General features: G+C 45.5%; 2 protein-coding genes and 1 pseudogene across 3 annotated transcripts; 2 read left to right on the forward strand and 1 right to left on the reverse strand.

Moving 5' to 3' along the window:
* LOC105477832 (melanoma-associated antigen 3) lies at positions 1-1495 on the forward strand. Its single transcript, XM_011734642.3, has one exon. The coding sequence runs from the start codon at positions 1-3 to the stop codon at positions 943-945; it is 945 nt and encodes a 314-aa protein (XP_011732944.2). The 3' UTR covers positions 946-1495.
* A 5819-nt stretch (positions 1496-7314) lies between these two features.
* LOC105477834 (chondrosarcoma-associated gene 2/3 protein) lies at positions 7315-8323 on the reverse strand. Of its 2 annotated transcripts, none has more exons than XM_011734644.2 (2): positions 7849-8323; positions 7315-7694 (listed from the first exon to the last, which is right to left on the reverse strand). In XM_011734644.2, exons 1-2 carry the CDS (start codon positions 8160-8162, stop codon positions 7625-7627), a joined length of 384 nt encoding a protein of 127 aa, XP_011732946.1. In that variant the 5' UTR covers positions 8163-8323; the 3' UTR covers positions 7315-7624. The 2 variants fall into 2 exon arrangements, with proteins under 2 accessions (XP_011732946.1, XP_011732947.1); XM_011734645.2 differs by having other exon boundaries at positions 7318-7694; positions 7900-8314.
* Positions 8324-16425: 8102 nt separating this feature from the next.
* On the forward strand, positions 16426-17662 carry LOC105477833 (melanoma-associated antigen 12-like; annotated as a pseudogene).
* Positions 17663-21317: the final 3655 nt, after the last annotated feature.

The following is a 21317-nucleotide window of genomic DNA, read 5'->3' on the forward strand; positions in this document are numbered from 1 at the left end:
ATGCCTCTTGAGCAGAGGAGTCAGCACTGCAAGCCTGAAGAAGGCCTTCAAGCCCAAGGAGAGGCCCTGGGCTTAGTGGGTGCACAGGCTCCTGCTACTGAGGAGCAGGAGACTGCCTCCTCCTCTTCTACTGTAGTGGAAGTCCCCCCGGGGGAGGTGCTTGCTGCTGAGTCACCGGGTCCTCCCCAGAGTCCTCAGGGAGCCTCCACCCTCCCCACTACCAACAACTACACACTCTGGAGCCAATCTGATGAGGACTCCAGCAGCCAAGAAGAGGAGGGGCCAAGCACCTTTCCTGACCTGGAGTCCGGCTTCCAGGCAGCACTCAATAGGAAGGTGGCTGAGTTGGTTCATTTTCTGCTCCTCAAGTATCGAGCCAGGGAGCCAGTCACAAAGGCGGAAATGCTGGAGAGTGTCATGAGAAATTGCCAGTACTTCTTTCCTGTGATCTTCAGCAAAGCATCTGATTCCTTGCAGCTGGTCTTTGGCATCGAACTGATGGAAGTGGACCCAGTCGGCCACTTGTACATCTTTGTCACCTGCCTGGGCCTCTCCTACGATGGCCTCCTGGGCGACAATCAGATCATGCCCAAGACAGGCCTCCTGATAATCGTCCTGGCCATAATCGCAAAAGAGGGCGACTGCGCCCCTGAGGAGAAAATCTGGGAGGAGCTGAGTGTGTTGGAGGTGTTTGAGGGGAGGGAGCACAGTATCTTCGCGGATCCCAGGAAGCTGCTCACCCAAGATTTCGTGCAGGAAAACTACCTGGAGTACCGGCAGGTGCCTGGCGGTGATCCTGCATGCTACGAGTTCCTGTGGGGTCCAAGGGCCCTCCTTGAAACCAGCTATGTGAAAGTCCTGTACCATATGCTAAAGATCAGTGGAGGACCTCACTTTTCCTACCCACCCCTGCATGAATGGGCTTTGAGAGAGGGGGAAGAGTGAGTCCGAGCACACGTTGCAGCCAGGGCCAGTGGGAGGGGTCTGGGCCAGTGCGCCTTCCAGGGCCCCATCCGTTAGTTTCCACTGCCTTGTGTGACATGAGGCCCATTCTTCACTCTTTGAAATGAGCAGTCAGCATTCTCAGTTTTGGGTTTCTGTTCTATTGGATGACTTGGAGATTTATCTTTGTTTCCTGTTGGAATTGCTCAAATGTTCCTTTTAACAGGTGGTTGAATGAACTTCAGCATCCACGTTTGTGAATGACAGTAGTCACACATAGTGCTGTTTATATAGTTTAGGAGTAAGAGTCTTGTTTTTTATTCAGATTGGGAAATCCATTCCATTTTGTGAATTGTGACATAATTACAGCAGTGAAAAAGTATTTGCTTAAAATTGTGAGCGAATTAGCAATAACATACAAGGGATAAAGAACTCAAGACATTAAAAGATAGTTAATTCTTGCCCTATACCTCAGTCTATTCTGTAAAATCAAACAAATATGCATACCTGGATTTCCTTGGCTTCTTTGAGAATGCAAGGGAAATTAAATCTGAATAAATAATTCTTTCTGTTCACTGGCTCATTTCTTTTCCATTCATGCAGCATCTGCTCTGTGGAAGGCCCTGGGTTAGTAGTGGAGATGCTAAGGTAAGCCACACTCACGTCTACCCATAGGGTTGTAGAATCTAGGAGCTGCAGTCATATAATTAAGGTGGCGAGAAGTCCTGTAAGATGTAGAGGAAATGTAAGAGAGGGGTGAGGGTGTGGGGCTCCAGGTGAGAGTGGTGGAGTGTAAATGCCCTGAGCTGGGGCATCTTTGGCTTTGATAAACTGCAGTTCCTTCTGAAGGAGCTGACTCTAATGAAGCTGGGTGGGTCCAGGGCCAGATTCTCAGAGAGTGAGAGAAAAGCCTGGAATGGAAAGCAACTCTGAGTGGTTTATTTCGGATCGGGGATGAAGAGAGAGGAGTCTCCACCTGGGGCAGGAATGGAAGGTGTCCTGTGCTTTTGTCCCACTGCTATTGAACACAACCCAAGATCTAGGTGATGGACACCCATCATCTGCATGGGTTTCCTGAGCAATAAGGCTGAATTTCCCGGGAAGGGTGGCCCAGAAGCCACTGGCCAGGTGCTTTTCTGCCAGGCAGGGAGAACCAGAGCTGACTCCATTAAAAAGGCATTCTGACTAGCTAATCTCAAGTGCGAATTGACTAACTGTAAGCACGGGCTAGATTTTGGATGGTAACAAAATACATGAAAATAGTGGATTGGGTGGAAGGCAGCTGGGAGAGAGGGAAGGAGTTGGTCTTTGACTCAGATTCTAGAAGTTTTGAGAAGAAGGATATATTAACACGTACATTGGGTTAAAGTGAAAGGGTGAACATAGTTTAACATCTAAAATATTTCTAAAATTGTATTACAAAAATGCTGTACCAATTCAAATTCTCATAAAAATCACAATCGATTTAAAATTCTGAAATGTGGACAGGACATTTCTTCTCTGCTTTGAGAAGGATTTGGTCAGACTGAAGAGGAGCCAGGTAATGAGAGCAGACAGGAGACCCTCAGCCCGTGAGGGAGGATCCCGGGAGGATCCAGGGGAGAGCCGTTGCTGGCGTCCATGAGAGAGACCACATGAGAAACCAAGTCCACAGAACCCCAGGCAGGCTGGCACTCCGAGCTCTAAATCCAGAGTTCAGGACGGTGGAGTCGGGCCTGAGGGAGAGAAGGGGGAAGGAGGAGGGAGGACAGGACAATGAATAGGAATAGGCTTGGGAAATCCCAGCACCATCGTCACCAGCTGGAGGGGGCCCTGTGATCTGAGTGGGCGGGCCTGTTGGCTGAATGCACCAGGGCTGTGCTGGTCAACCTTCCTGCCCTCAGAATCCCCTTCCCTCTCTCAGGAAGAGCTTGGCTGACTCTCTGCATCATTCTGGGCCAGCTGCCTCTCTTGAACACTCCAGTGGTCCTTTGCACCTTCACCAGCGTCCCAGATGTGGGAGCTGTCTTCATGCCTGCTCGGGGCTGGTGTTTTATCCCCTGGGGACCCTCCACAGAGTCTGGGCTATGTGAGTGGGTTGCTGACTGATGACCAAATGCCAAGACAGGTCAGGAATGCAGTTGAAAGGGGCAGTGGGACTGCATGGAGGAGAAATGGGAGGAAGAGTGCCCTGGGACTAGTCAGCTCAGACTCTGCAGATGAAGGATTGGCTGTGGACGTGCCTTGAAAATGATCCAGGTGGTGACTGTGTCTCAGATAGCCATCTGTGGCTTCTGAACTCTTGACACACAAGGGGACAGGTGTCCTAGGGCAGTGATCACTGGCCTATGTTGCCAGCAGACATTGTGAGGGGAGAGGGCTGGACCAAGGTCTGAACGTGAGCAAGTTGTATGGCAAGGCAGTGGAGGTGGCAGCTTTCCTTGTTAAGCTGATGGGGACATGCGGGGTCCAATACAGGAAGCATCCTGTTGGCAGCATCCTCACTTCCATGACAGTGTTTGGTCCAGGGGAGAAGACGTCTGCAGTGACCCTCTCCGTGGTAGTTTCCACGGGATTTGTGAACTCAAATGACCACAGGTGAAGGAACTGTGGGTTTTGTCATGTAGGCAGGAGGCCCAGGACGGGCAGACTCCATAATTTGAATCAAAGTATTCCCATGCCTGATAACTTCATTCATCCCATGCACTTACGCATTCCTACAGAAAACTTTCATTGAATATATGCTGAGGAAACACCAAGTCAACAAAACACAAGAAAGCAGCAGTGCCCTTAACTCAGTCTCTGGGGGGCGTGAGGGAGATGGTGAGGTGGAAAGACATGTAAGAGTTTTAGGAAGTGAGGGACTGTGAACTGATGGAGACAGTCTCTGTTGACCTGACTTCTGAGGTTAGTGATGTTGTTCCGTTAGTTGAGAGGGAGGGAGAAGGGTGAGTTGGTGGTGATTTGATGAAGAAGAGTGTGGAGGATGAGCTCCATGCACAGCATTTTAAAGCTCAGTCAAGGATTTTTTGGACATGGATGTTTTATGAAAATTATAAATAGTGTTTCTAACACCCACAAGTAGTGATGTACATATTGACATGTCACATGCCTTTCCCACGTAATAAGATGAATGCAACGTCTTCCCCCAACTGTACCTACCACTGACATCACTTTTGTAAATATCCCCTAGAATTCTAAAGTGGGTGGGTGCCATAGTTAACTAAACTTTTCTTTTCCTGATAAACACATACATTCTTTCCCGTTTGTTGCTATGATTAATAGAACTGAAATAAGCATACGTTTTTGGACACATATGCATACTTTCCAATAAGAAAGATATATTAACATGGGCATTGGGTTAATGTAGAAATGGTGTGAATAGTTTAACTCTTTAGAAATACTGTCAAAATGTATTCCAAAAATACTGTACCAATGAATTTTCTCACAAATGAATAGACGTGAATATCCTACACTCACAGAAAGATTTTGTGTTATCTTCTAATTGTTGGTGAAAATTATGAATAAAATTTGGTGAAGAAATATTGCCTCGCTGTTATTTTAAATTGTGTCTTTCCTTTCTCTAATTCGGTTAAGTACACACTAACTTAATCCCTTAGCCATATGAAGCTGGATTTATACAGTGACATGCTGAGTAACATTTCTCTAGGCATGATTTAAAATTCTGAAATGGAGACACGACATTTCTCAAATCCTTTGAGAAGGATTTGATCAGAATGAACAGGAGCCAGGGAAAGAGAGCAGACAGGACACCCTCGGCCCATGAGGGTAATAGGGAGGATCCAGCGGTGTTATGGTTTGGTTGTGTCCCCACCCAAATCTCATCTTGAATTGTAGCTCCCATAATCTCCAGGTGTCATGGGAGGGACAAGGTGGGAGGTAACTGAATCACAGGGGTAAGTTTCCCCCATGCTGTTCCCGCCATAGTGAATAAGTCTTAGGAAATCTGATGTTTTCACAAAGGGCAATTCCCCTGCACATGCTCTCTTGCCTGCTGCCATGTGAGACATATCTTTGCTCCTTTGCCTTCTGCCATGATTGTGAGGCCTCCCCAGCCATGTAGAACTGTCAGTCCATTAAAGTTCTTTTTTTTTTTATTATAAATTACCCAGTCTCAGGTATTTCTTTACAGCAGTATGAAAATGAACGAATACAAGGGGAGAGCAAAGGCCAGAGTCCATGAGAGAGACCATATATGAAACGAAGTCCACAGAGTCCCAGGCAGGCTGTCATTCAGAGCTCTGAATCCAGAGTTCAGTCCGGTGGGGGCAGGAACCTGAGGGACAGAAGGGGTAAGGGAAGATGGAGGGCAGGACAATGAACAGGAATAGGCTTCGAAAATTCTAGTATCATAATCGCCAGCTGGAGGGGTCCGTGTGATCTGAATGGACAGGCCTGTTGACTGAATGCACCAGCGGTGTGCTGAACACCCAACCCTCCCTCAGAATCCCCTTCCCTCTCTGGCTCCCTGCATCATTCTGGGTGAGTTCCCTCTCGACCACTCCAGTGGTTGTGTGCACTTTTGCCAGTGTCCCAGGGCAGGGAGTTGTCTTCATGCCTGCTGCGGGCTGCTGTTTTATCCCCTGTGGACCCTCCATAGAGCCTGGACTGAGCAACAGCCAAGACAGGCCAGGAATATTTATGAGGAGTGTAAGGTGGCAGCATGGCTGCATGGAGAGGAAGTTGGAGGAAGAGTGCCCTGGGACTAGTCAGCTCCAACTCTGCAGATGAAGGACTGACTGTGGACATGCAATGAAAAAGATGCAGGTGGTGACTATGTCTCCGATGGACTCGTGAGACTTCTGATCTCTTGGCACACGAGGAAACAGGTGTCCTGGGGCTCTGATCACTGGTCTATGTTGCCACCAGACAGTGTCTACTGTAGTGGGCTGGCCCATGCTGTGTACGTGAGCGGGTTGGATGGCAAGGCAGTGGAGTTGGCACCCTTCCTTGTGGAACTGATGGGGATGTGTGGGGTCCAATAGAGGAAGCATCATGCACCATCCTGTTGGGAGCATCCTCACCTCCATGACAGTGTTTGGGCCTAGGGAGAAGGCATCTGCAGTGACCCGCTCTGTGGTAGTTGCCACGGAATTTCTGAACCCAAAGGAGCACAGGTGAAGGAACTGTGGGTTTCTTCATGCAGGCAGGAGGCCCGGGATAGGCAGACTCCATAATTTGAATAAAAGAATTCCCATGCCTGGTAATTTCATTCATTCCATGCACTTATTAATTCCTACAGAAACTTTTATTGAATATATGCTGAGGAAACACCAAGTCAACAAAACAAAAGAAAGTGGCAAGTCCCTTAATTCAGTCTGTAGGGAGTGTGGGGGAGATGCAGAGGTGGTGTGAATCGTCCACCTGAGCCAGGGAGGCCAGGAAGGCAGAGCCAGACTTGGGGACTGGCAGTGTGCAAGAAAGGGAGCGATAGCCTGTGTCCCGGCCAGAAAGCTCTCCTTCTGACACTGTCGATCTGGTTTTCCTCCTGGATGCTGCCTGTGTGTGAAAGCAACTGCTGCTCTCTGTGCCTACCTGCCTTTGTTAATAGGGAAAATGCTCATGGTTGGTGGATGCTCACTTCTGCTCACCTTGGATCACTTCTACTGAAGGGGTGGTTTGACAGCAAGAAGACAGGAAGAAACTTTTGGGGATGATGAATATATTTTGCACCTTCACTGTGGTTGTGGTTTCATGGGACTAAATATTTGTCAAAACTGTTTGATTTGTTTCTCAGTATTTAGGAGAAAAAGGAAGCAGAAAACCAGGAAGTATACAGATGACCTGAAAAGCACCATTAACTACTCTGACCAAATAAAAGAGTAAGAAAAGCACTGCATTCAAGATTGGCAGAATAAACAATCCTCTCAAGTGTGCATGAAATATTTCCCAAGATAGATGGTACTCTGGGCCATCAAACAAAGCTTACAAATTGAAAAGAATAGAAATAATAGAAAGCCTCTTCTTAGACCATAATATAATTAAACTCAAAACCAAACACCAAGATATCTGAAAAATGCCCAAACATTGGAAATTTTAAAATATGCTCCCAAATAACCTATGGGTCAAAAAGGGAGTCTCAGGAGAATTCTACAAATGCATTAAGTTGAATGAAAATAAAAATATACATACAAAAAGTGGGATTCAGCTAGAGTGTTTCTTTGAGGGAAATATATAGCATATTTTAAATGTTTATATTAGAAAATAAAATCTAAAATCAATAACCAAAACTATCACCCTAGGAAACTAAAGAAAGAAGAGCAAGTTGAATTGAAAGAAATTGTAGAGGATCCCCCCTCCCTCCCTTCCCACATTCCCACCTCTTCCCCCTTACTCCCTACCCCCACCATTTGAGACACACAGACACACACATCATTTTACAACATGTTCATTTTATTTCCATCACCATGGGGCATACCCTGTGGGGTGTAAAATGTACTCTACACCCTGTTGGCTACTTATTTGGGGTTAGACCTCTGGAGACTTTACAGATAGACTTGAGGTCTCTGGCCTTGCCCAGGAATTACTGGTTGCCCAAGGAGTTGCTGGAGACGGTGGAAGTCTCCATGTCCTTGTGGTCCTGCTGTGGCTCATTTTGATTGAGTTCCTCATTTGGCTGGTCAGAGTGGCTGGATAGTGTTGGCCCACTCCATTCCTCAGGGTTTTTTGAAATGGTGGTCTTTCAGGGAGAGACTTTTGTTCCTGGAACTTCCTTGGCGGGTCCCTTTTCCCTTCCGCGTTGTCTTGGGAACCTGGAAGGACAACAGGGAGATCAAAGAAGGGCACTGGTTTGGGGAAGAGGATGGAGGAGGGGGGAGAACAGAGGCTTCATAGAGAAATGATACAGACTGGGGTGGGCGTTTTGCCAGGGGAGCACAGGAGTCAGAGCTTGGGTGGGCCGTTCACTTTGATAGGGCTTCTGGGCCGGGATTGAGAGGATGCTTTCCCCTTCCTCGCCTCTTTGGTGTTGGCGGGTGGTTTTTGGACAATGGGCTGGAGGCTCGTGGTTTCCTGGACATCTTCACCACACCAGCATCTCTCAACAATCTACTCCAGTCCACCTGGTCTCCCCATGCCTCCTCCAGGACAGCGAAGGCAGGCCAGCAGGCTAGAAACTCACACAGCATTTTTATGTTAGTCTTGTGGTAGAATTCCTTTTCCCGGAAAGCTTGATATTTTCTCTTAACACCTTCAACTAATTGGATGAGGCCCATCCACATTATGGAAGTTATACTGCTTTACTTAAAGTCAACTGATTGTAAATGTTGATCACATCTACAAAATACCTTCACAGCAACATGTAGACTGCTGATTGACCACACAGCTGAGCACTATAGCCTAGACAGGTTGACACATAATTCTAGCCATTGCATATATCTTGCACCATATAAAAATATAACTCAAAGTGAACCACAGACTTTAAATGCCAAAATTACATTTTTTTTTTCTAGGACAAAACAAAAAAAAAATTGTGTTACCTGAGGTTATGTCTTAGCTCAGGCTGCCATAACATAATGCCATAGACTGAGTAGCTGAAACAGTAGAAATTTATTTTTTTTTTCACACTTTTGAAGTTTGGAAGTCCCAGATCATAGACTGGCAGGGTTGGCTTCTGGTGATGGCATTATTCCTGGCTTGTAGATGGCCCTTTATCAGTATGTCCGTTCTTGGCCTTTCCTCTGTGCATGTGCAGAGAGAGAGAGAGAGAGAGAGAGAGAGAGAGAGAGAGAGAGAGAAAAGTCATGCAGGCACAAAAGTACTTTCTTCTGTCTCTTCTCCCTTCTTATAACCACACCAACTCTATGGGATCAAGGCCCCACCCTTATGACCTTTTTTAATATCAGTTTCTTCCTTAGAAGTGTCATCTCCAAATACAGACACCCTGGGGCTGAAGGCTTCAAAACATGAATTTGGTGGAGGACATAGCATTAGCAAATAATAGACACGTAGATTAATAAAACAGAATAAAGCTTAGAAACAGACCTGCACACATACAGTCAGGTGATTCACAACAAAGGCAATAATGGTGAACGTACAGGATTTCCAATAAAAGATGCCTGAACAATTAGACATCTATACACAAATTATAATAACCTGGACATATCCTTACATATTCCACGAAAATTTGCTCAAGATACATCATAGACCTAATGAAAAATCCGAAAACTATACAACCTCTATAAGAAAACATAAGAGAATATCCATATAACTTTGAGTTTGGTGATGAGTTTTTAAATTCAACACCAAAAGCATGATCAGTGAAAGAAAAAATTGCCAAGTTGATTTTATTAAAATAAAAATCTTATGCTCTTCAAAGGACTATGTTAAGAGAATGAAAACAGAAGCCACAGACTAGCAGAAAACATCTGTGGTACACATATGTGGTAAAGAACTTGTCTCTACAATATACACGAATTCTTAAAGCTCAATGATAGAAAAAAATGAAAACAGTCAAAGATCTGAACACACATTACACCAAAGAAGATACACACATGGCAAATAAGCATACTAAAAGTACTGAGAGTCCTTTGTCATTAGATAATTGTGTACTAAAATGAGATACCACTACACACCTATTAGAATGTCCAAAATCCATAAAAAGCAAAACAAAGAAAACAAAACCAAGACCAATTGCCCGTGAAGATGTGGAGCAACAGAAACTCTCATTCATTGCGGGTGGAGATGCAACATGGTACAGCCACTTTGGAAGACAATTTGGCATTTTCTTAAAAAACTGAACATAGGCTTAGCATAAGATTCAGCAGCCGTACTCAATCAACTTAGCCAATTGATTTGAAAACATGTCTCCATACAAAATTGTATATGAATGTGTACAGTAGCTTATTTCATAATCGCCAAAAATAGAAGCATCCAAAATGTATGTCATTTGGTGAATCGATATATACATATATATGTATATATAAATATAAATATCTAAATATTTATTTAAATATACATACATTTAAATATACACATATAAATTTACATATTTAAATATACATATATAAATTTTAAATTTAAATATACACATATAAATATATTTAAATATACATATATGCAATATATTTAACATATGTACAACAATATATACTATATATGTATATTTAAATATACTATATATGTATATATAAATATATATGTATATTGCTTTCCTGAGGTGACGATTTTGATTTTGCTGTAGTAATCTGTTGCACACCTCGTTCTGAAAGCTGATGCACTTGAATATTCCACATACCTTTTCCTTTGAATTTTCAAGATCATATATATATATCTATGATACAACCAGACATTGATACTACCACTCCTCAATGAGAAGGAATAAGTTACAAGCCACACAAAGTTATACATGACTCTTCAGTTCATTATGCTACGTGAAAGAAGCCAGTCTAAAAAGGCTACATAGTATAAGATTCTATTTATATGACATTCTGGAAAACGCAAAATTATAAAGATGAAAAAGCTGTCAGTGGTAGCCACGGGGTTTATCTGGCAAGCACAAGGGATTTATCAGGGCAGTCAAACTAGTATCCATCATACTGTAAAGGTGGTTGCATGCTTGCTTTGGTCTGAATATTTTTGTTGCCACAAAATTCATGTGCTGAAATACCAAGGTGACGGTAGTAGGTGGAAGGTGGGATATTTGGAGAATGACTAGAGCATGAGAGCAGAGTCCTCATGAATGGGATTAGTGTTTTTATAAAATAGACCCTACAGAGATCCTTTACCCTTTCTTGCATGTGAGGACATAGGGAAAAGGCTGCTGTCTATGAATTAGGGAGCAGGCCTCCACCAGACATGAAATCTGCCAGCACCTTGATCTTGGACTTCCCAACCTGCAGAATGTGAGGAATAATGTTGTGTTGTTTATAAGCCACCCAGTCGACACTATTTTTGTTATGGGAGCCCAAAAGGACTAAGACAATGGCTGTATGCATTTGTCAAAACCCATATATCTTTGCAGCACAAAGAGTGAAGCTTAATGTATGTAAAGTTTAAAAGTAACTTAAGAGGTTGGAGAATCACGTAACAGAGTGTAAAATGTTACACACACACAGAAACCTACCTGTATTATAGATGTATGAAGCAACCAGAGAGAAGCAAGTTGGGGGAAAAGTTATGATATTTGTGTACTCCATCAAAGAAATATATTTTTTATAAAGTTTAAGTCATCCAGATAAGTATGTAAAATAGATGAACATTTCATAATCATTTATTTAACTTTTTAGAGATGAATACTATTGGGTTTTTGTTTCATAAAAAGTCCTTTTATTTTAAAATGCATATTAAGTTATTTAGAGATAAAATGGTATAATGCCTTAGATTTGCTCCATGTTATTCCAGAAGCTGATATGCAGGTAGGTGAGTGTCTAACTGGAACCAGATTTGCTGTGTAGTTAAAGTTGTTCATGCTGGGTATCAAGTATACTGGGTTCATTATATTGGTTTCTGTTATTCTGTATGTATGAAGGCTTTCCCTAATGAGACATTTTTATCATAAATATGCCATTAAAAGTGAAATCCTCAATGAAACCGACCACTTTGTAGAAATAAAATAAATCAGTAACCAAACTGATCCAAAGAGAAATATAAAACTTTAATTAAGCTATATAAACTGAAACTGTACAATATTCAAAGCTCAAGTCACCCTCAAACATTCCAGGTTAGGCAGTTTTGGATTCCAGTTCTACCAAATGATGAGGGAAAACTAACCACCATCTTACATCAACTCTTCCAGAACATACAAAAAAGATTGACAATTGTTCAATTCATTCTCCCAGACTAGCCCTCCTGGATTCAAAACCAGATGAAGATCACATCCCTCCCCTGATGGAAAAAGAACACATCAAGTAACCTCCCTCACATAGCAATAAATATCCTTTGTAAATTAGTAGCACATTAAAGAAATAAACAGGCTCTGACCAAGGAAATAAAATATGATTTAACATTAGAAAAAACTGTTTCATTGTAATTCCTTACATACAAAATGGAGGAGAAAAAATTTGATTGTGTCAACGGGTACAGAAAAAGCTTTTAAAAGAAATTTAATATGAGTTCATGAAAGAAAAGAAAATATTTAGTTAACCTATACTCAAAGAGAACTTCCGTTTCATAAAATCAACAAAAACATACTTAAATGTGAAATGTTCGAAGAATTATCATTCAAGTCAGGAATGAGAAGTAGATGTAGGCTATTATCTCTACGTTTGAAATCAGGATTGAGACACAAAGAGCTGTAAGTATCAAAATGAGTAAGTGGTATGAATATTGGAAAAACATGTAATGTTTAGTGATAATACCATTATTGATCTTGAAAATTCAAAGGAAAATGTATGTGGAATATTCAAGTGCATCGGCCGTCAGAACGAGGTGTGCAATAGATTACTACAGCAAAATCAAAATCTTCACCTCACGAAAGCAATAACTAACTATGACAATTAATAGACAATATGCCATTTGCAATAGCAAGAAAGTCCAATAATTACCTGAATAGAAGTCTAATAAAAATGTATAAGATGTTTATACAAGCAGCTATCGAAGTATACTGACATATTCAGGAAAAAAGAGCTCGAAATATATAGAGGAGTATAACATATTCATTCATGGGGAACACAGCAGTGTAAAACTGTAAACTCAGCTTAAATTATTTACAATCTAGTGCCTTACCTGTAGCCCCCAACATTACAAGCAAATTTGGGCTGCTGTGCTCTGCTTCCCAAATCAACTCTAGAAATTTATAGAATGGAAACAGAAAGTAAAAAACCAGCATCAGCAACAAAATCTATGCAACAAAACAGGGACAGCCCAGGGTGAGACTGAAGACCTTGTTGAGTTGGTACTTGTGTTTGACACTTGCAGTGCCAGTTGGAGGGGGTTAGTGGCAGGGATGTTGGGGAGGTTTGTAGCCTGCTTAGACGGCAGATGAAAGAATGGGTAGAATAAAAGTTTTAAAATTTCCACTTCACTTCATTGCACAATCTGAGGCAGCCCCTGAAAACACGATGCCAAAAGGCCTAGTGTAATAGCAGGACATCAGGAAAATTGGGTTGGTTAAGGCACTATGGCTCCAGAGTTCTGCTAATAACAACCTGAAATCAACATAGTGGGAGAGGAATTATGTTTAAAAAAAATTCTTTCAACAGGACACAAAGACTGGAATAGAAGTAGAATAGGATATCAGAGTGAATCATGCATACTAAGGGTGGCTATTACTTCATAGAAATAAATACATATATTGCTACCTACATATATACTTGGAAGATATGTAAACCCTATTTCTTCGATTCAGAGAATAAACCATTTAGGACCGAAGGTTTGCCAAGTGTAGCTCTGGCTGGGGAGGAGCCCTCCTGGGAAGGTGTGTGTCTTCTCCCAGAGGTCACTACAACCGCGGGGGCTGCCGCCCTGCAGGCAGCACCTGGCCTGGGACCCGTAGCCATTCTCTACAAGGGGTACAGATGCACAAACGCTCAGAGGTGACAGAAACAGAGCGTCTCCCACCCATCACTTCATCCAACAGCCAGGGGTGAGGAAGAGGACCCTCCTGAGTGAGGACTGAGGATCCACCCTCACCCACATAGTGGGACCACAGAGTCCAGCTCAGCTCCTCTTGTCAGCCCTGGTAAACACTGGCAATGATGTCACCCCGACCACACCCCTTCCCCCAATGCTACTTTGGGGGGACTCAGAGTCAGAGACTTGGTCTTAGGGGAGCAGATACAATCAGCAGAGGATGGCGGTCTAGGCTCAGCCAGGCATCCAAGTCAGGACCCTGAGGGATGACCAAAGGCCCCTCCCACCCCCAACTCTCCGGAATCCACCAGGATCTACAGCCTCAGGATCCCCATCCCAATCCCTACCCCTACTCCTACCCCCAACACCATCTTCATGCTTACCCCCACCCCCATCCAGATCCCCCCCCAGCAAGCCGAATCTGGTTCCACCCCTGCCGTGGACCCAGGGAAGTACCGTTGCCTGGATGTGACGCCACTGACTTGCACATTGGGCGTCAGAGGACAGCGAGATTCTCGCCCTGAGCAACGGCCTGCTATCGGCGGAGGGAAGTAGGCCCAGGCTCGGTGGGGAGGCAAGGTGAGATGCTGAGGGAGGACTGAGGCGGGTCTCACCCCAGACAGAGGGCCCCAAATAGTCCAGCACTGCCTCTGCTGCCAGCCTTGGACCACCCCACATGGGAAGACGTCAAAGGGTGGATCGCCACCACATCACTCCGCCAACCCCCGCCGCTTTAGCGGCAGGGAACTCTGTGGTCAGAGCGTTGTGTGATCAGGGCAGGGCTGGTTAGAAGAGGGCAGGGCCCAGGCTCTGCCAGAAATCAAGGTCAGGGCCCCGAGAGGGGACTGAGGGTAACTGCTCCACACCCCCACTACCATTCTGATCCCCCAACACCACCCTCACCCCCATCCCGCATTCCCCATTCCCATCCTCACGCCCACCCCCATCCTGGCAGAATCCGGGCTTTGCCTCTGCTATCAACCCACAGAAGCTCCGGGAATGGCGGCCAGGCACACGGATCCTGAGGTTCACATTTACGGCTAAGGGAGGGAAGGGGCTCGGTATCGTGAGCAAGGCCTTTGGGAAGCAGAGGAAAGGCCCAGGCCCTCCTGGAAGTCAATGGAGTCCTCAGGGGACCCAGCATGCCAGGACAGGGGGCCCACGGTACCCCTGTCTCAAACTGAGGCACCTTTTCATTCAGCCACGGGAATCCTAGTGATGCAGACCCACTTCAGCAGGGGGTTGGGGCCCAGCCCTGCCAGGAGTCAAGGGGAGGAAGAAGAGGGAGGACTGAGGGGAGGTCGCAGTCCAGATCAGTGGGAACCTTGGGCTGGGGGATGCTGGGCACAGTGGCCGAATGTACCCCGTGCTCATTGCACCTTCAGGTGACAGAGTTGAGGGCTGTGGTCTGAGGAGTGGTACTTCAGATCAGCAGAGGGAGGAATCCCAGGACCTGCCGGCCCCAAGGTGTGCCCCCTTCGTGAGGACTGGGGATACCCCTGGCCCAGAAAGAAGGGACGCCACAGAGTCTGGCTGTCCCTTATTCTTAACTCTAGGGGAGCCCTATCATGCATGACTCTAATTGGCAATCTCATTTGTACCACAGGCAGGAGGTTGGGGAACACTCGGGGACATAAGGTGTTGGTGTAAAGAGGAGCTGTCTGCTCATTTCAGGGGCTTGGGGGTTGAGGAAGGGCAGGCCTCGGCAGGAGTAAAGCTGAGTAACCCATAGGAGGCCATGAGAAGCCTCACCCTAAAACCAAGAGGTCTGCCCTGGACAACCCACTTGGGGGTGACAGGATGTGGCCCCTCCTCACTTCTGTTTCCAGATCTCAGGGAGGTGAGGACCTTTTCTTCAGAGGATGAGTCAGGTCAACACAGGGGCCCCCATGTAGTCGACAGAAGCGGTGGTCCTGAGATCTGCCAAGCATCCAGGTGAGAAGCCTGCGGGAGGATTGAGGGTACTCCTGGGCCAGAACGCAAACAGGGGCCCCATAGAAATCTGCCCTGCCCCTGCTGTTCCCTCAGAGAGCCTGGGCAGTGGTGTCGGCTGAGGTCTATCCATTATTCTGGGATCTCTGATGTCAGGGAAGGGGAGGCCTTGGTCTGAAGGGGCTGCACTCAGGTCAGTAGAGGGAGGCTCTCAGGCCCTGTGAGGAGTGGAGGTGAAGACCAAGCAGGCTCATCACCCAGGACACATGGACTCCAATGAATTTGGACATCTCTCATTGTGCTTTGCGGGAGGACCTGGTCATGTATGGCCAGATGTTCGTCCCTCATGTCCTTCTGTACCACATCAGGAATGTGAGTTCTTGACATGAGAGTTTCTCAGGCCAGCAAAAGGGCGGGATTAGGCCCTACAAGGAGAAAGGTGAGGGCCCTGAGTGAGCACAGAGGGGACCCTCCACCCTAGTAGAGTGGAGACCTCACAGAGTCTGGCCAACCATCCTGACAATTCTGGAATTCGTGGCTGTACTTGCAGTCTGCACCCTGAAGGCCCATGGATTCCTCTCCCAGGAATCAGGAGCTCCAGGAACAAGGCAGTGAGGACTTGTCTGAGGCAGTGTCCTGAAGTCACAGAGCAGAGTGGGTGCAGACAGTGCCAACACTGAAGCTTTGCCTAGAATGCACACCAACAGCACCACCCGCCCCAGATCACATGGGACTCCAGAACGCCTGGCCTCACCCTCCCTACTCTCAGTGATGCAGCCTCATCATGCACTGGCCAGCTGTACCCTGAGGTGCCCTCTCACTTTCTCCTTCAGGTTCTCAGGTGACAGGCCGACAAGGAGGACTGGAGGTTCTGGGGCAGCACTAAAGGAGATGATATGTAAGTAAGCCTGTTAGAGCCTCCAAGGTTCAGTTCAGTTCTCAGCTGAGGCCTCTCACACGCTCCATCTCTCCCCAGGCCTGTGGGTCTCCATTGTCCAGCTCCTGCCCACACTCCTGCCTGCTGCCCTGACCAGAGTCATCATGCCTCTGGAGCAGAGGAGTCAGCACTGCAAGCCTGAGGAAGGCCTTGAGGCCCGAGGAGAGGCCCTCGGCTTGGTGGGTGCCCAGGTTCCTGTTACTGAGGAGCAGGAGAGTGCCTCCTCCTCCTCTACTCTAGTGGAAGTCACCCTGGGGGAAGTGTCTGCTGCCGAGTCACCGGGTCCTCCCCCAGAGTCCTCAGGGAGCCTCCACCCTCCCCACTATCATCAACTGTACTCTCTGGAGCCAATCTGATGAGGGCTCCAGCAACCAAGAAGAGGAGGGGCCAAGCACCTTTCCTGACCTGGAGACTGGCTTCCAAGCAGCACTCAGTAGGAAGGTGGCTGAGTTGGTACATTTTCTGCTCCTAAAGTATCGAGCCAGAGAGCAGTTCACAATGGCAGAAATACTGGAGAGTGTCATGAGAAATTGCCAGTACTGACCGGGCACGGTGGCTCATGCCTCTAATCCCAGCACTTTGGGAGGCGGAGGCGGGTGGATCACGAGGTCAGGAGATGAAGACTGTGAAACCCCGTCTCTACTAAAAATACAACACATTAGCCGGGCGTGGTGGCGGGAGCCTATAGTCCCAGCTACTCAGGAGACTGAGGCAGGAGAATGGCGTGAACGTGGGAGGCGGGGCTTGCAGTGAGCCGAGATTGCACCACTGCACTCCAGCCTGGGTGACAGAGCAAGACTCCGTCTCAAAAAAAAAAAAAATTGCCAGTACTTCTTTCCTGTGATCTTCAGCAAAGCCTCCGAGTACGTGCAGCTGGTCTTTGGCATCGAGGTGATGGAAGTGGTCCCCATCAGCCACTTGTACATCCTTGTCACCTGCCTGGGCCTCTCCTACAATGGCCTGCTGGGCGAAAATCAAATCATGCCCACAACAGACCTCCTGATAATCATCCTGGCCACAGTAGCAATAGAGGGAGACGGTGCCCCTGAGGAGAAAGTCTGGGAGGAGCTGAGTGTGTTGGAGCTGTCTGGCAGGAGGGAGGACAGTGTCTTAGCAAATCCCAGTAAGCTGCTCACCCAAGTATTGGTGCAGGAAAATTACCTAGAGTACCGGCAGGTGCCCTTCAGTGATCATGCATGCTACGAGTTCCTGTGGGGTCCAAGGGCCCTCGTTGAAACCAACTATGTGAAAGTCCTGTACCATATGCTAAAGATCACTGGAGAGCCTCGAATTTCCTACCCACCCCTGCATGAATGGGCTTGGAGAGAGGGGAAAGAGTGAGTCTGAACAGGCGTTGCAGCCAGGGCCAGTGGGAGGGGGTCTGGGCCAGTGCACCTTCCAGGGCCCCATTCATTAGCTTCCACTGCCTCGTGTGACATGAGGCCCATTCTTCACTCTTTGAAGAGAGCAGTCAGCATTTTCAGTAGTGGGTTTCTGTTCTATTGGATGACTCGGAGATTTATCTTTGTTTCCTGTTGGAATTGTTCAAATGTTCCTTTTAACGGATGGTTGAATGAACTTCAGCATCCAAGTTTAAAAATGACAGTAGTGGCCAGGCGTGGTGGCTCAAGCCTGTAATCCCAGCACTTTGGGAGGCCGAGACGGGCAGATCATGAGGTCAGGAGATCGAGACCTTCCTGGCTAACACGGTGAAACCCTGTCTCTACTAAAAAAATACAAAAAACTAGCCGGGCGAGGTGGCAGGCACCTGTAGTCCCAGCTACTCGGGAGGCTGAGGCAGGAGAATGGTGTAAACCCGGGAGGCAGAGCTTGCAGTGAGCTGAGATCCGGCCACTGCACTCCAGCCTGGGCGACAGAGCGAGATTCCATCTCAAAAAAAAAAGAATGACAGTAGTCACACATAGTGCTGTTTATATAGTTTAGGAGTAAGAGTCTTGTTTTTTATTCAGATTAGGAAATCCATTCCATTTTGTGAATTGTGACATAATAACAGCGGTGAAATAAGTATTTACTTAGAATTGTGAAAGAATTAGCAATAACATACATTATACAGAGAACTCAAGATATTAAAAGATAGTTAATTCTTGCCTTATACCTCACTCTATTCTGCAAAATTGAAAAAAAAAAAACCATGGATACCTGGATTTCCTTGGTTTCTTTGAGAATGTAAGAAAAATTAAATTGGAATAAATAATTCTTCCTGTTCACTGGCTCATTTCTCTCCCATTGACTCAGCATCTGCTCAGTGGAAGGCCCCAGGTTAGTAGTGGGGATGCTAAGGTAAGCCAGACTCATGCCTACACATAGGGTCATAGAGTCTAGCAGCTGCAGTCATATAATTAAGGTGGCAAGAAGTCCTGTAAGATGTAGAGGAAATGTAAGAGAGGGGTGAGGGTGTGGGGCTCCAGGTGAGAGTGGTGGAGTGTAAATGCCCTGAGTTGGGGCATCTTTGGCTTTGATAAACTGCAGTTCCTTCTGAAGGAGCTGACTCTAATGAAGCTGGGTGGGTCCAGGGCCAGATTCTCAGAGAGTGAGAGAAAAGCCTGGAATGGAAAGCAACTCTGAGTGGTTTATTTCGGATCGGGGATGAAGAGAGAGGAGTCTCCACCTGGGGCAGGAATGGAAGGTGTCCTGTGCTTTTGTCCCACTGCTATTGAACACAACCCAAGATCTAGGTGAAGGGCATCCATCATCTGCAACGGTTTCCTGAGCAATAAGGCTGAATTTCCGAGCAGGGTGACCCAGAAGCCACTGGCCAGGTGCTTTTCTGCCGAGCAGGGAGAGCCAGAGCTGACTCCATTAAAAAGGCATTCTAACTAGGTTATCTCAAGTGCAATTGTAAGCATGAGCCAGATTTTAGATGGTAACAAAATGGATATAAATAGTGGTTTGGGTGGGAAAGCAACTGGGAGAGAGGGAAGGAGTTGGTCTTTGACACAGATTCTAGGAGCTTTGAGCTACACCTGGCTGGGCAAAACTCCTGCACATCCAAATTTTGAAGTACATTCTCTAATAAGAAATACTTAACTGAATTTTATGGGTGAAGCTTCCTTTTTGGGCTAAGTATTCTATGTCCTATTGAGATGTATATTCTCTGATGACTCCTGGAGAACAACGACAACAACAACAAAATCCCAGAGTGTTAGGGCCTGGGGTTTAAAATTATTAGAAATAACAGCCAACGCCATTTGATAAAATACTAATTTACACCAGGCCCGGAGTTTCTGTTGCTCCACATCTTCACTGGCAATTGGTCTTGGTTTGTTTTCTTTGTTTTGCTTTTTATGGATTTTGGATATTCTTTTTTTTTTTTTTTTTTGGAGACAGAGTTTCACTCTTTTTGCCCAGGTTGGAGTGCAATGGCACAATCTCGGCTCACCGCAACCTCCGCCTCCCAGGTTCAAGCAATTCTCCTGCCTCAGCACCCCTAGTAGCTGGGATTATAGGCATGTGCCACCACGCCCAGCTAATTTTTTTGTATTTTTAGTAGAGATGGGGTTTCTCCATGTTGGTCAGGCTTGTCTCAAACTCCCAACCTAAGGTGATCCACCCGCCTTGGCCTCCCAAAGTGCTGGGATTACAGGCATGAGCCACCGCGCCCAGTCCGTTTGGACATTCTAATAGGTGTGTAGTGGTATCTCATTTTAGTACACAATTATCTAATGACAAAGGACTCTCAGTACTTTTAGTATGCTTATTTGCCATGTGTGTATCTTCTTTGGTGTAATGTGTGTTCAGATCTTTGACTGTTTTCATTTTTTTCTATCATTGAGCTTTAAGAATTCGTGTATATTGTAGAGACAAGTTCTTTACCACATATGTGTACCACAGATGTTTTCTGCTAGTCTGTGGCTTCTGTTTTCATTCTCTTAACATAGTCCTTTGAAGAGCATAAGATTTTTATTTTAATAAAATCAACTTGGCAATTTTTTCTTTCACTGATCATGCTTTTGGTGTTGAATTTAAAAACTCATCACCAAACTCAAAGTTATATGGATATTCTCTTATGTTTTCTTATAGAGGTTGTATAGTTTTCGGATTTTTCATTAGGTCTATGATGTATCTTGAGCAAATTTTCGTGGAATATGTAAGGATATGTCCAGGTTATTATAATTTGTGTATAGATGTCTAATTGTTCAGGCATCTTTTATTGGAAATCCTGTACGTTCACCATTATTGCCTTTGTTGTGAATCACCTGACTGTATGTGTGCAGGTCTGTTTCTAAGCTTTATTCTGTTTTATTAATCTACGTGTCTATTATTTGCTAATGCTATGTCCTCCACCAAATTCATGTTTTGAAGCCTTCAGCCCCAGGGTGTCTGTATTTGGAGATGACACTTCTAAGGAAGAAACTGATATTAAAAAAGGTCATAAGGGTGGGGCCTTGATCCCATAGAGTTGGTGTGGTTATAAGAAGGGAGAAGAGACAGAAGAAAGTACTTTTGTGCCTGCATGACTTTTCTCTCTCTCTCTCTCTCTCTCTCTCTCTCTCTCTCTCTCTCTGCACATGCACAGAGGAAAGGCCAAGAACGGACATACTGATAAAGGGCCATCTACAAGCCAGGAATAATGCCATCACCAGAAGCCAACCCTGCCAGTCTATGATCTGGGACTTCCAAACTTCAAAAGTGTGAAAAAAAAAATAAATTTCTACTGTTTCAGCTACTCAGTCTATGGCATTATGTTATGGCAGCCTGAGCTAAGACATAACCTCAGGTAACACAATTTTTTTTTTGTTTTGTCCTAGAAAAAAAAAATGTAATTTTGGCATTTAAAGTCTGTGGTTCACTTTGAGTTATATTTTTATATGGTGCAAGATATATGCAATGGCTAGAATTATGTGTCAACCTGTCTAGGCTATAGTGCTCAGCTGTGTGGTCAATCAGCAGTCTACATGTTGCTGTGAAGGTATTTTGTAGATGTGATCAACATTTACAATCAGTTGACTTTAAGTAAAGCAGTATAACTTCCATA

This window comes from Macaca nemestrina, chromosome X (assembly GCF_043159975.1).
Source record: "Macaca nemestrina isolate mMacNem1 chromosome X, mMacNem.hap1, whole genome shotgun sequence".
Lineage (NCBI taxonomy): Eukaryota > Metazoa > Chordata > Mammalia > Primates > Cercopithecidae > Macaca > Macaca nemestrina.